Source organism: Oncorhynchus nerka, linkage group LG9a, assembly GCF_034236695.1.
Source record: "Oncorhynchus nerka isolate Pitt River linkage group LG9a, Oner_Uvic_2.0, whole genome shotgun sequence".
Classification (NCBI taxonomy): Eukaryota; Metazoa; Chordata; class Actinopteri; order Salmoniformes; family Salmonidae; genus Oncorhynchus; species Oncorhynchus nerka.
In genome coordinates, this window is record NC_088404.1 from 52,939,954 (window position 1) to 52,955,539 (window position 15,586).

General features: G+C 43.3%; 1 protein-coding gene across 3 annotated transcripts in view; it reads right to left on the reverse strand.

Moving 5' to 3' along the window:
* The window catches only part of LOC115134510 (transcription factor SOX-6-like), a 174,054-nt gene that overhangs the window by 96,926 nt on the left and 61,542 nt on the right, over positions 1-15,586 (reverse strand). For all 3 annotated transcript variants that reach the window (XM_029668558.2, XM_029668559.2, XM_029668556.2), the window contains exons 3-4: positions 4,353-4,572; positions 1,715-1,925 (exon numbers count right to left, since the gene is read on the reverse strand). In XM_029668558.2, coding sequence (XP_029524418.1) covers positions 1,715-1,925; positions 4,353-4,571 — 430 coding nt within the window. In that variant the 5' untranslated portion in view covers position 4,572. The remainder of the gene's footprint in view (positions 1-1,714; positions 1,926-4,352; positions 4,573-15,586) is intronic.

Genomic DNA, 15,586 nt, shown 5'->3' on the forward strand with positions numbered 1-15,586 from the left:
AGCCATTCCAGGGTTGCTTTGGCTGTATGCTTAGGGTGATTGTCCTGTTGGAACGTAAATCTTTACCCCAGTCTAAGGTCGTCTGCACTCTCTCATCATGTATTTGCCTGCATTTTGCTCCATTCATTGTTCCTCTATCCTCACCAGTCTCCCAGTCCCTGCCACTGAAAAACATAAACATAGCACGATGCTGCCACCACCATGCTTTACGGTTGGGACGGTGTTAGATGGTTGATGGGCTGTGCCTGGTTTTCTCCAGACATAGCACTTTGCATTCAGGCCAAAGAGTAACATTTTTTGTCTCATCTGACCACAACATCTTTTGCCTTATGCTCGCAGCGTCTTTCATGTGCCTTTTTGCAAATTCTAGGCCAGCTGTCATGTGCCATTTTCTCAGAAGTGACATCTGTCTGGCCACTCTCCCATAAAACACAAATTGGTGAAGTTCTGTGGAGACTGTTGTCCTTCTAACAGGTTCTCCCATCTCAGTCAATGAACTATGTAGTTCTGTCAGAGTGGTCATTGGGTTCTTGGTCACCTCCCTGACCAACACAACCACATGTGGAATAAGTCAAGGGGTATGAATACTTTCTGAAGGCACTGTATATATTACCATTAGTATAACACCATAAGTATTTATATATTCCTGCTATCAGTCACTTTTCAACCCTGTTTACATGGCTATCCTACTACCAGTTAGTGTTGTCATGATACCATCATTTTGACTTTGATACCAGGTTTAGTATCATGATTCTCGATACCATCACGATACTCAATATCAAAACTATCACTGAAAAAAAAATTGTGACGTAATTTCACTGCATGTGATGCAATGAAATCCAGGTTGTTGTTGGGCATCTTTTCAATATCATTATTCGTGACCCGTTTCAAGAAGATAGGCACATGCAGCACGTCACTAGACGTGAGGAGAGGCATTTTAACGTTGATGTTTTTTTTTTTTTTTATCAAAATGCGTTTTCTGGCAGAAATGCCTTCTGGATCATGTGACGGTTCACTAACAGTAAACAGAAGACTTCAGCAGGGGTTCTTAAACTTTTTCAGCTCAAGACCCAAAATGAAAAAAATCCCCTGACCCAAATCGTCCTCCATTGACCCAAATGAAGAACAAATTGTTTTTGATTATACAGTAGATGCATTCTCATAACTTGCGACCCACCTCTTACATGCTTAGGGCCCACTTTGGGGTTACGACCCCTAGTTTAAGAAACCCTGATCTACAGTACAGAAGACATTGCAAAAAAACTGTGATGCCTTTGGCTATCCGGCTCTAGAGATCACTACTCTACACTTCACTATATCAATAAAGTGAAGCATTTAAGATGAAAGATCAGTGGGGCCAGTGATATCATGACAATTACAATGTGTAGCATAACAGTACAGAGAGTCGATAGAACTCCATAGCTTTGGGGAATAGGCGCATGCAGGGGCATGCAACGGGAGTCAACCACTAGCCTGATGTGAGGTTTCACTTCTCACAGATCTATGATCTATGGTTGGGGGGGGGGATTTGTCGCTCATTGAAAGGTTTAAAAGATCCGTCCGAAGAGGATATGGACACAAAGTAAAGGATGAACATACTGTGGTTACGCAGGCGGGCATGCACACACACACATAGCACACGCACACACGTGCAAGAGAGCTCACACACGCATGCACACAGAGAGAAGAGGGGGGGTTATAGGAGATCTCCTACCATCCTGTTCTGTCTTTGTCAGCTCTACTAGTTTCTTCTGTTTCAGTGTGTCCACCACGTCGGCCAGGCTTCCTTTGCGGCGTTCCGGTGTTCTGAAGGCGGATCCGCCTAGCAGCTCGCCGCAATCCTGGGAACACTCCTCAGGCTTTGGTGGAGATATAGAGTTATTCCGGTAGGAGTTCAAGGAACAGCCCTTGCTACTAGCATTGTCCTATAGGAACAAATAAAACAGGGGTGTTTGGGAATTAGTGGAATGACAATACTAGGACTTTTTCATTTGTTCTTTAGTAGCTTATGGCCATTATTTCAACTTATCACTCGCCACAAAGTTAAGTGTAACTTAGAATCTATTTCTCTAACAACTTTGAACTTTTCTTCACCTCTCTATTGATATCCCGAGACTAATGTCTGTGGGTGTTGTTGCTGTGGGTGTTGTTTAAATTGTTGCGTAAATCATGGCAATCATCTTCTTACAGCAGAATTTAGACTCGGGCCAGGGGGACAAATCTCTGTATTGGCAGCCAGAGAGTGACACCTTGGCACAGAGGGACTGGCAACGCAGTGGGGAAAGGTCAAGTTGAGATATATGTCCCAAATGGCTTCCTATTCCCTATGTAGTGCACTACCCATAGGGCTCAGGTTAAAAGTAGCGCACTATATAGGGAATAGGGTGCCATTTGGGACAGACACCATAACTCAGCGGTTTCGCAACAAAGACAGTCCCCTTCGGGCTTGTACCAAGAACACGGTTACGGATATCCCCTCCCTCCATCTTGTGATTGACGAATGCAACTCAATACAGAAGAATGACACCGGTCATACATAGACTGTGGGGCAAGGGTGAGAGGTACATTTTTACAACTGTCATGCATGGAGATAGCTCTTTTTAACCTGAAAAGGCCAGCTAACTCTGACCCTACATCAAAGAATCCCACAGGACTGACGATGACCATTTGGGGCGAGAGATTCAGCCATACTTTTTGTAGGACTATGAGTTTTTGTGACACTGAATAAACTTCCATCAGCTAACATATGTGACTCGTTTCAGGATACTAGGTGTATGTCATGCGTCACTACTCCACAGGAGAGCAATTAGTATGGAAACTTTATTTTAATAAAAATGCGTTTTTTGGGGGGCAGAAATGCCTTCTGGAACAGGTGAACTTTTATGTGCCTAATTAACAAATATTTATGCCATCTGTAGATATGAATACAATTGTTAAATTACGAGCCTAGTTGGTTTAGCCACAGAAAAAGAAAGCAAACTTCCCGCTAGCCATGATTGGCTGAGATATTGAGTTCGGACCGGTCTGCCATGCTTCTGCTTCTATTTGAGCTGGTCAGTATGTGTAGGTAATCCTGTCTAACACGGCTTTAAAAAATATATATCCCGTAGTAGAACTGCATAAGTGTTGCTCTCCACCATCTGGAGGACCGAGTTCTGAAATCAGTGTAATTCGAGTTTAATAGCTAAAGAGATGGAGAAAACACCTGTCTCCGGATTACATCTTCAAACTAAGGGCAACCATGGCATCCGTGACAGAGAAGGAGAAGCGTCCAGCCATGTATACGTAAGATAGTCTAGCTAGCTACATTTTCAGATATTACACATTTCTAATTTTGTCAGAAAGTCATTTTCATTTCAAGATAAAGTGTACTGTTGGCTCGCTAGCTAATGTTACGTGAATGATCTGTGTAGTAATATTATTTGTATCTCAGAGCCATTTGCTTTGCTAGTTATAGCCGAATGTTGGCTAGCTAACATTGCACCTGGTTGGTTAGCTACCTGCAGATTCACGCAGGGTAGTAACGTCATGAGTTGGGATTATGATTCATTGTTTAGCTAGCTAGCTACATGTCTTAACAAAAGACTCCACTATGCATGTATCCATTTCAATAGAATGTTCATGATGTCACTGTGATATGACAGCTGTGACACTGTGATATGACAGTTGATAGACGTATTTGGTAAATTGGCTCACACATGGCCGGTGTCAGTAAACGTGGGAAAAAAAGCGTAAATTGTTGACAGCAGCACAGTTGCAGTTAGCAATACTCTGGATAACATAAAAACAGCCTAACCAGCTCTGCTAGGGCAAGTAAAATGGTCAGAGTGAGCTGTTCTCTCATTTGTGTCTGTAATTAGCTAGCCAACGTTAGCCAGTTAGCTTGGGTGCTAGACTGCTGTTAGGACAGAACGCTCGGATCAACCCTTAAAAAGATGGATGGGGATGAAGCTTAAAAGGGTGTGAACGATGCTGAACGGGTGTACTTTTATCCAAAGTAAAAAACAAATTCAAATTTTGATACATAAGATCCTACGGGCTTTGGTCAAAAGTAGTGCACTATATAGGGAATAAGGTGCCATTTGGGACGCCGTTTGGTATTGAATGCACATTGTCCATCAGTAGACACTCTAGCACAGGTGGCCTGACGAGAGGTTTATTCCTGTATGTTTTCTCCTCCTCTTACAGAGCGGGAGGGGGGGGTCTCCAAGAACTTTAGATGGCTTTGACTAACAGCGACATCTTAAGACCTCCTTGAAACTGTTCCAATAGGCATTTGTCTTAAAGAGGAAGATTCCTCTGTAATAGGGTGTCAATCTGACGGAGAGTGTGTGTGTTTGTGTGTGTCTCACTGTCTGAGTAGGGCCTATACTCTCCCAGTCCGACTCAGGCTTGCTGTCTCTGATTGGCTGGTGCTCCTCTGGGAGGGGTTTGCCATGCAGAGGGGGCGTAACTGGCTGGTCATGGCTTTCTCTGTCCTCATTGGCCCAGCCCACACTGTCCTGACCTATCGCTTCCTCTTCCTCTGTCGCCGGGGGAAACGGAGGTGTGGCTCGCTTGGACGACATCATTCTATAAGGAAACAGGGAGAGGGAAAACATTTATGAATTTCCTCAATATTCAGGCATATCTACAGTTTTTCAATCTTGAAACAGATATGCACCCGCTGGGAATAACCCAAAACAACCCCTATAATTGAATTCCAGGATTAGGGTGGATGGTAGGATGATAGAATGCTCTCATACTGGAAGAGAAAGACAGAAAGAAATTGTGAACCACAGGAAGACTTCCTGGATTAAGCGGATGTTGCTGATGGCAGATCGCATGGAGATAAAGACCCAAACTCTGATGTGGGTTTTTTCAGTGGTGTGACTCCATCGCCTACTGATTCCTAGAAGTCGAGTTTTGAGGTCCATCATCAGGAAGACAATCACGACTACACTGCAAAACAAGTCCTTCTAGTGTGTGGTTTTTACACTTGTTTTTTTTAATAAAAACTATTTGTTCCTGCCAAAACGAGCATCTGGATTTAGAAGCACTGCTGTGCAGAGGGGTTTCTATGTCTCCTTCTCCAGTGGAATTTATAGGTTATTTTGAGGTTTTTGAATAACTTCGTTAAAGGTGCAATAAACAGAAATCGCTCTGCCATTTCCTGTTTGCTAAAACTCAAATTGTTCACCTAATTTCACTTCATGTGACAAAACATGAAGCAATGCAATGCATAATGTAAAGAATCGTTGTACCGTCTAAACCGCTGTGAAATATATTTTCAATAACCCAAAATGTTGTATTTTCAGCTGCCTGAAGCTGGTGTACAAAACCAAAAGTAAAAGACGCAAAAACAAAACTTAAGAGCGGGAAGCATAGAAATAGCGTGCTTAGAAAAGATCTATCGCTTATAGACTTGCTTTCAATGAGAAAGACATTCTCATTAGTCGCCCAAAAAATGATATATTGCGGCTTTAAACCCTTCACTTAATGTTAAAATAAGACTGCTTATTTGGGATTAAGCACAGATAGGACACGTGGAAATTCATTTCCTTAGGCATTAATCACGCAAACACATTTATTTTTAATTGTGAAAGGCATTAGGGATATTCAAAACTATAATTGTCTGTTGTGTATCAATGGAATTGGTCCACTGTGCCACCAGGTTGGAGTTAGCAAGCAATGTTATTGTTTTTTACGCATAAAGCTGTCAATTTTTGTCTATTCAAAAATAACCAATTTTATAAGGAAACAAGCAATCATTAAGATCAGGTGTGGCCAATTAGTGGGTACAGCCAACACACCTGAACACACTTACTAAGATAGAGGCTAGAGAGAGCTTTGTTGATGCTGAAAATGGAATGTATATGTTTTTAAATAATATTTTTTGAACATTCTCTATTTGTCATTAGTGTTCTTGTGTTTTTTTATGCAACGTTTTCTTAACGTTCTCTGAACAATTTGACAACATGACTTTAAATAGAAGCACGAGAAAACCTGTAAGAACCTTAACGCTGAAGTACTGGAATTCACACATTGTGAAACAAGAACATTGTTTCTTAAAGTTCTCTGAATTATGAGAACATTCCCAATGTCAAACCAGTTGGAGAACATTCCTAGAACATTACCAAACTTGAAATTAAATGTAATGTAACCATGTTTGAACTTTTGGGAAATGTTCTGTTAAAGTAATGAAATATCAAGCAAATACAGTGGGCTTGATTCAAAGTGGCCTTCTGCGTAAACCTGTATGTCCTAACGCAAAGCCTCATGCCACCACCTGACCGTGCCACGTCAATAAATCACTTGCTGAAATTACTTTACACACAAACCCCCTCAAAACTATTGTTAAGTGTTGATTGATAATACAAAAGCTGCATGCCAATTCTCCACTCTTCTCCCAAAGTGCACATTTGCACACTTACTGTCATGGATTTAACAATGGCGTAACACTTACACCGATCACATGATACCAAATCCATGACAGAGAGTGTGCAAGCGCACACTCGGGGAGAAGGGTGGCGAATTGGGCCTCAAGCCAAATGGGATTATAAAGTGGGAACATGAGAGTTGTGTTTCACGCCAAAGACAATCAAAGCCCAAAGATTCTATGAAGTAGAACAGTATTAGCACTCCATAAATCACGCAGGACGGTTTATCTTTGAAGTGTTCTGTCTCTTGGGCCCTCTGACACGTAAATCCAACCCTTACTCAACAGACAGACAGACAGACAGACAGACAGACAGACAGACAGACAGACAGACAGAGACAGAGTCAGAGAAAGAAGGGGAGAGGAAAGTTGAGAAAGAAAGAGAACAAAACGGGAAGGAAAGGATAGCAGGTGTCCCACAGTAGCATGTATCCCACAGTAGCAGGTGTCCCACAGTAGCAGGTGTCTGGAAGCATATGCACGGGATCAGAGGTGGACGTTCTGCAACTGTCACCTGGAGAAAATGATACATCGTATGTGCTGAAAAGAACCTTGGAGAGAGGGGGCAGGGTCTGTACTAGCATTGTGTGTGTGTTGGTGTGAGTATGTGTATGCTTGCATGTATGTGTGCGTTCGAAGGGGTGTGAGATGGTTGTGTGATTGTGCGCAAAGCCAAACTTGGACAGGAGAGGCCCCTTGCATAAAGTCACACGGCCGGCCGCAAAGATGACATCTGACGCCAGCCCTGACCCGACTGTGACACTGACGATAGCATCGGTTAATTACCCCACCAAATCCATCTACTGTGTTCCTCTGTATTGCTATCATGCTCACTCCCTACAGGCTGTATCACAACCGGCCGTGATTGGGAGTCCCATGGGGCGGCGCACAATTGGCCCAGCGTGGTCTGGGTTTAGCCGGTGTAGGTGCGTCATTGTAAATAAGAATTTGTTCTTAACTGACTTGCCAAGTTAAAGAAAGGCTACATTTAGATTTAAAAATGGAAAATTCACACTTTTTCAACATAAAATGCATAATCTCCAGCACCACCGCAATGTGGTGTGAAAATTTGAAAATTTCTATGTTCTGTAGTTAAAAAGATAGAAAAAGATAAGTGTTTCTGATGACATCATCTGGAGACACTCGTGACATGTTCTGATGTGCATCATGTGATAAAATAAAAATATGAGCAGGCAAAGGGTAGCAAGCAACTGATATGGAATACACACTTAACCCAGGCCCATAGGCTAGCATAAAAACTGTACACAATCAACAACAAACCCAGTAGTATGCGCCATCTCCCAATGCCATTCAATACAATATCACAATGCTTCATGTAAGGAACCAGAGAGTCTGGCCCTCCAGTCAGAGTTAGCTATATGAACTTTCACGCCCCCTGCATAACAGAATACAGACAGACAGACAGACAGACAGACAGACAGACAGACAGACAGACAGACAGACAGACAGACAGACAGACAATCAGAGTTCACATATAGACCCATATGTCCCCTGACTCCAGATAACAATCCAAATTTACTACAACGCTTCAGCGGCTAACACACCAAGCGAATCGATAAGCGTGTTGCTTATCGATTTGGGCGGGGGGCAGAGGGGAGAAGAGGGGTTGAGGAAAAAGGAGAGAAGAAAAAAGGTGGCCTATATTTAGCTGACAATATTGCCGCCTGCTGTGTTCATGGGAGCTTAAGAGCTAGCTAGCTTCTTGGAACTGAGATATCATATGGCCTGGAATGCCTGGACCTCATAAAATCGCTGCCACTGATAGTATCATCACGCAACAGACCCTGAGCTGTTTGTTAGTGTTAATGAGACCAACAGACCATGTGTAGTTAGTTAGCATTAGCCAGACCCAATCATAGAAAATAGCAATGTAGCAATTGGCAATATCAGGCCCAGTATAATTGAGTGAGGCAAGGGTTTGGTTTATGTTAGCTAAAGCGACAAAAAAAAAACTATGATAACAAGAATGCATTGCTGTTTAGTCCTCAAACAGACACTATAGTCTAATTTGGCTATTTCAGCCACACCCGTTGCTGACAGGTGTATCAAATCGAGCACACTGCCATACAATCTCCATAGACAAGCATTTGTAGTAGAATGGCCTTACTGAAGAGCTCAGTGACTTTCAACGTGGCAACGTCATAGTACGCCACCTTTCCAACAGGTCAGTTCGTACATTTTTTTGCCGTGCTAGACCTGCCCCTGTCAACTGTAAGTGCTGTTATTGTGAAGTGGAAACGTCTAGGAGCAGCAACGGCTCAGACGCGAAGTGGTAGGCCAAAAGTGAAGTGATGGACAAATATGGGTTTGTCAAATGCCAGGAGAACGCTACCTGCCCCAAAGCATAGTGCCAACTGTAAAGCTTGGTGGAGGAGGACTAGGCCCCTTAGTTCCAGTGAAGGGAATCTTAACGCTACAGCATACAATTACATTCGAGATGATTCTGGGCTTCCAACTTTGTGGAAGGCCCTTTCCTGTTTCAGCATGACAATGTAGGTTTGAATCTCCCTGATGCCGTTTCATAATAATAAAATACATGTTTGCGTGATTAATGCCTATCTGTGCTTAACCCCAAATACGCTAGCAGTCTTATTGAACCATTCAGTGAAGGTTTTAAAGCTGCTATATGTAACTTCTTGTGCGACCAATGAGAATGCCATTCTCATTGAAAGCAAGTCTAAGAAGCGGTGCCCGAATACCTTTGGCTGTGTAGTATGTATGTGATGAAAGATGAACAGAAAATCAATAGTTGTACACAAAGGAGCATGAATGAAGTACACTCCCATCTATCTACACACGCACGCACGCACGCACACACACACACACACACACACACACACACACACACACACACACACACACACACACACACACACACACACACACACACACACACTTACCTTGGTGCAATGGCTGTTACTATACATCTGATGAGGCACACAGAGCGAAAGAGACAGAGAAACCCCCAGAGACATCAGCCTTTACTTCACTGTAAACTAAATATTACTACAGTTTGAGATGCCTGGGGGAAGCCTTAGGAGAGAGGAATGTAGAAATGGAGTAATTACAGTAGAGGCGGTGGCGGACATTTTCCCTGAAGTAGAGAATGTTCCCGCTGGGAGCCCAACAAAAGAGTGACTCTGGCTTCCTGGAGAGACTCTGATGAGACCATGATGAGACAGTGGTTCTAACAATACACTCTATTCATTTTTGTTTCACATGATTACCGGTCATGTGGCTCCAAACCGACTAGGCCAACCTAGGGCAACATCCCGAACGACCACTACCCGTTTCCAGGCCAATATTTACACACTATTAGAGTATCAAAATCAAATTGCTTCTCTCGAAGTTGCGATCATGTCTACAATTTTTTTCTCGGAACGACGAGCCAAAGTAGCAAATGTATTGTATATCCATGACACAAGAGTTGTCAAGATTGATAAGGAAACAGATCAGACACTGTGTGACCATGTCAATCACATATGCCTTTTATCACTTTAGTAATGATGAGTAAAATGGCTAACTGGTATTCCACAAAAACAAGTAGCTAAAAGAAAACAGTAATTCAATCTAATTTAGCTGCTGGATACAAAATAGCTGCATTTAGTTTCTTTCCATAATAAGGCCAAGGGGGCATATTTTCTATTTGCATATATATATATAGGCATATTTCGCGGTTCTACATTAGGGGTTGCTTCTGGTTAATGTAGTTTCTTCCATCTCTCACCATAGAAAATGTATAAAAAACTTTTGGGTAATGTATTTCCAAAAACACACTCGCCCAACCTATATCAATGGACGTTGTTTGCCGGAGGAGGATGACAGTGGAGCATTTTTACTCCCCCCCCAAAGAGGGTTATTTATAATCCCTTCGTGAGCTCAAGCGAAAGAAAATGGGTGGTCAGAATTTGGCAGGAGTTCATCATTCACTACCTCTCCTGGAACATGGAAACCTGACTATTCTGGAGAAACAATAGGCCATTGTGGAGCGTGGAGGCAGAAGGACCTGTCCGTGACAGATGAGAGGTAGAGCGAGGGCCCCTCTTAGAAAAACAGCACACAATACACCATTCAGCAGCCAGAGTCCCCTCTGCCACTTGTGGACTGATGAGGGCGGCAATAAAGGCCTCTGATTCGCCCAATTGGGTGTAAAATCTCCAGCATTTCCCGCTGAAGGGAGCTGAGGAAATGGGAAATGCCAAAAAGAAAGGGCACTAGAGAGAGAAAGGAGAGCGAGAGAGAGAGAGTGAGAAAGAGAATTAAGAAAAATAAGTCACAAAAAGAGAGAAAGAGACCTTTCTGGATCTTCTTGGTCTACTGGACAACCCCAATAAGCACACAAAAAATGTTGGGTTAAAAACAACCAATGCTGGGTAAATAGTGGACAGAAAACAAGTTGGGTTATTTTTGACCCAGCCAGTTGGGTCACTTAGTTGGGATATTGAGCTATGATCCAACAGGTTATATCAAAATACTAGTGGTGTGGCTTAGTAGTGGTGTGGATTTCAGTTCTTTTTGGCCACCTGTGAGAGTAAATGTCATTCCGGTTCATCTATTCTATTGTATTGTCAACGCATCTTAAGGTTGAGAACTGACACTTTTGTAGCTTAATGAGGCTTGAACAAGTTGAGTTCCTCAAGTGCCTACGCTTATCCCAATGTTGGGAAAGTTTCCACTTAATGATATTTAAATAATAATGTTTTTAATTGTATATTAAAATATTGAAGGCAAATTTACATTTGCAGTGTACAAACATAACATGAACATGAATTACATTTACTCTCACGGGTGTAATTTATGTTCATCCTGTTAAGTCTGTACACTGCAAATAAATATGTTCCTTCTCATTACATATTTGAATATAACATTCATAACATTATTTAAATATTATAAAGTGGTAACTATCTCAACATTGGATATGCATAGGCACATAAGGAACTCAAGCCTTATTAACCCTTTGACACGTGTTAACAAACGGGTGTGATCCTTCTAAAGGGGTCTCTGCAACGTACACTCAAACCAGTGAGATTAGAACGCTTATTTAGAACGTCCAGTTTTGATTGACGCAACAGTCAGCGTCTGAACTGGTCGGACAGTTTTTTCACAAAAACATTTGGCACAAACACAGCCCTTACAAACGTCTGTCCTGAATGTGACCAGTTTATTTTTGGATGCAATGTTCAGACATTCACAGAAATAGCAACAGCATAACACAGTCATCCAAACCGGTAAATGTAGGCTACGTTAGTCCTAGCACTAACTGAGGAAACGTAACACAAGCGGTCATATGTAGCTAACTCTTGGCTGACAGAAACCACAATATGAATTAGCTAATAGCAACTACTACACTGCTCAAAAAAATAAAGGGAACACTAAAATAACACATCCTAGATCTGAATTAATGAAATATTTTTATTAAATACTTTTTTCTTTACATAGTTGAATGTGCTGACAACAAAATCACACAAAAATGATCAATGGAAATCAAATGTATCAATCCATGGAGGTCTGGATTTGGAGACACTCAAAATTAAAGTGGAAAACCACACTACAGGCTGATCCAACTTTGATGTAATGTCCTTAAAACAAGTCAAAATGAGGCTCTGGGCATGCTCCTGATGAGGTGGCGGATGGTCTCCTGAGGGATCTCCTCCCAGACCTGGACTAAAGCATCCGCCAACTCCTGGACAGTCTGTGGTGCAACGTGGCGTTGGTGGATGGAACGAGACATGATGCCCCAGATGTGCTCAATTGGATTCAGGTCTGGGGAACGGGCAGGCCAGTCCATAGCATCAATGCCTTCCTCTTGCAGGAACTGCTGACACACTCCAGCCACATGAGGTCTAGCATTAGGAGGATCCCAGGGCCAACCGCACCAGCATATGGTCTCACAAGTGGTCTGAGGATCTCATCTCGGTACCTAATGGCAGTCAGGCTACCTCTGGCGAGCACATGGAGGGCTGTGCGGCCCCCCAAAGAAATGCCAACCCACACCATGACTGACCCACTGCCAAACCGGTCATGCTGGAGGATGTTGCAGGCAGCAGAACGTTCTCCACAGTGTCTCCAGACTGTCACATCTGTCACATGTGCTCAGTGTGAACCTGCTTTCATCTGTGAAGAGCACAGGGCGCCAGTGGCGAATTTGCCAATCTTGGTGTTCTCTGGCAAATGCCAAACGTCCTGCACGGTGTTGGGCTGTAAGCACAACCCCCACCTGTGGACGTCGGGCCCTCATACCACCCTCATGGAGTCTGTTTCTGACCGTTTGAGCAGACACATGCACATTTGTGGCCTGCTGGAGGTCATTTTGCAGGGCTCTGGCAGTGCTCCTCCTGCTCCTCCTTGCACAAAGGCGGAGGTAGCGGTCCTACTGCTGGGTTGTTGCCCTCCTACGGCCTCCTCCACGTCTCCTGATGTACTGGCCTGTCTCCTGGTAGCGCCTCCATGCTCTGGACACTACGCTGACAGACACAGCAAACCTTCTTGCCACAGCTTGCATTGATATTCCATCCTGGATGAGCTGCACTACCTGAGCCACTTGTGTGGGGTGTAGACTCCGTCTCATGCTACCACTAGAGTGAAAGCACCGCCAGCATTCAAAAGTGACCAAAACATCAGCCAGGAAGTATAGGAACTGAGAAGTGGTCTGTAGTCACCACCTGCAGAACCACTCCTTTATTGGGGGTGTTTTGCTAAATGCCTATAATTTCCACCTGTTGTCTATTCCATTTGCACAACAGCATGTGACATTTATTGTCAATCAGTGTTGCTTCCTAAGTGGACAGTTTGATTTCACAGAAGTGTGATTGACTTGGAGTTACATTGTGTTGTTTAAGTGTTCCCTTTATGTTTTTGAGCAGTATATTTACAACCGATCGAAATAATTGAGTAAAACACTCTCAAAAAATGTAAAGTAATCCGACAATGGGTAGTTTGGGTGCGCAACCATGTTTGTTTTTTCGCATCAACCAAAGATGAGAAGAGGAGACAAGATGAGTTTTGTCTGTTTGCAGTATGTATATTGAAGGGGGTGTGTCGTCGACGATCATTCACTTCCGGAAGTTTACTCGAAAGATGAGTGAACCATTCCTTCACCTCATTATAACATCTTTGGTCTGACATACGATTCTGTGACACCCAGAATGCAGTGTCAGCAAAAATGTCTTCACACATAGCTGGCAAATAACTTAGCATTAGCTCATCATAATCAGTACAACCTATTTTACAGGGGCCTCCCAACTGGCACAGCGGTCTAAGGGGGCCAGGGTTCAGCGTCGTCCAGGTTAGGGGAGGGTTTGGCCGGGGGGCTTTACTTGGCTCATCGTGCTCTAGCTACTCCTTATGGCAGGCTGGGTGCCTCCAGGCTGACTTCAGTTGTCAGTTGAAAGGTGTTTCCTCCGACACTTCGGTGCAGCTGGCTTCCAGGTTAAGTGGGTAGGTGTTAAGAAGCGCGGTTTGGCGCGTCATGTTTCGGAGGGAGCATGACTCGACCTTCGCCTCTCCAGAGCCCGTTGGGGAGTTGCAGCTGTGAGACAAGTTCACGAAAAAAAGGAGTAAAATACAAAAATATGTATGCAATAATCACCAGTACTTGAACGTGAATAAAACTGACATTATGCTCCATACATACATACATACATACATACATACATACATACATACATACATACATACATACATACGGTATGCTACTGTTGTCACGACTTCCGCTGAAGTTGGCTCCCCTGCCTGTTCGGGCGGTGCTCAGCGGTCGTCGTCACCGTCCTACTAGCCGCTACCGATCCCTTTTTCGTTTGTCTGTTGGTTTTGTCTTATTAGTTTCACCTGTGTGTATTTTGGTTTAATTAGCTTCCCTATATGTAGTAGTTTGACCCGCCCTTGTTTTGTGCTAGATTGTCTTTTGTTACGTGTGTACATATTAGGTCGTAGTGTATTTTATTTTCTATACTGGACACCCTGTGGTTTTGGGTTGTCTGGTATAGTGTCCTGCGCCCTGTATTGTATTGGGCTTATCAGTTTGGTGTGCAATAGTAAAGCACTTACTCTCTCTCTGCGTCTGATTCCTGCACACACACCTAGTCCCGCGTGACAACAGTAGAAATTACAACACAATATACAGAAAATAAGGCACTTACTTTGATAGGAACGCACACATGTCCAAAGTTATGTCCATAGCAATGCGAGTGCCAACCAGAAAATGTGACACGGGGGGAAAGTATGTGCAAGACCACGCAAATGTCTGCATACTTGATCTGCGCAAACATTGGGGAAGTGCTTGGGCTCTCCTCAAGAGTAGTTTGTCCGGCTCAGTAAAGCCTAAAACATATTGTCCGCAACAGTGAAATGGGCTACTTCTATGTGAATTAACGAGGAGACGGAGCACACCACAATTCAAACAGTTGTCAGAAAATAAAAACTTGCAGGCAGAAAATAAAAAATTAGCAGGCAGCGCGGGTTAACTATCCTGTTGTGTAACAATCACATTTTGGAACAGTGAGTGCATTCTGACATCACATGCATAAATCAACTCACGCTGGGGGCGACCATTAGAGATATTAGGACAAATATGTCAGTACTCAACCTTCCCCAATGTGTATTCTGGTCCAACAGGCTAAGCGCTACAAACCGTTCAAACATAATAGGTCCTCTTCTTACTACCATGTTCCCCCCAGAGTGTCTGATTGTGCATCCCAAATAGCATCCTATTCCCTATATAGCGCACTACTTTCCCCATCTATAGTGCACTATACAGGAAACAGGGTGCCATTTGGGATGCATCCCAGATCCATAAGTTGCCCATTAGTCAGTTTGGTCCCTCGTTAAATGGTAATTGAGAGGCCCAAACAGAGGCTACTGTCATTCACATACGTTGGAATGCAGACACACACACACAGACCCGGCTTTCTCCACAGAGATTCTTTAAATTCTCCCCGAAATACAAAAATTCACTAGCAACCAATCAGTCGTAGCGAAAACAGGCCAATTTTGAAAGCTAGCGCCCTAATGACGAGAAAAGCAGTTGTGTTTCCTGTCATTCTATTCCCATAAATGGATTTCTCTGGGAAGGGGGTGGTGCTGGAGGAAATGTACTTTAGCACTGTGTCCATTATGGGGTGACACTCTGGGTAGCTGCGTGGCGGCTTT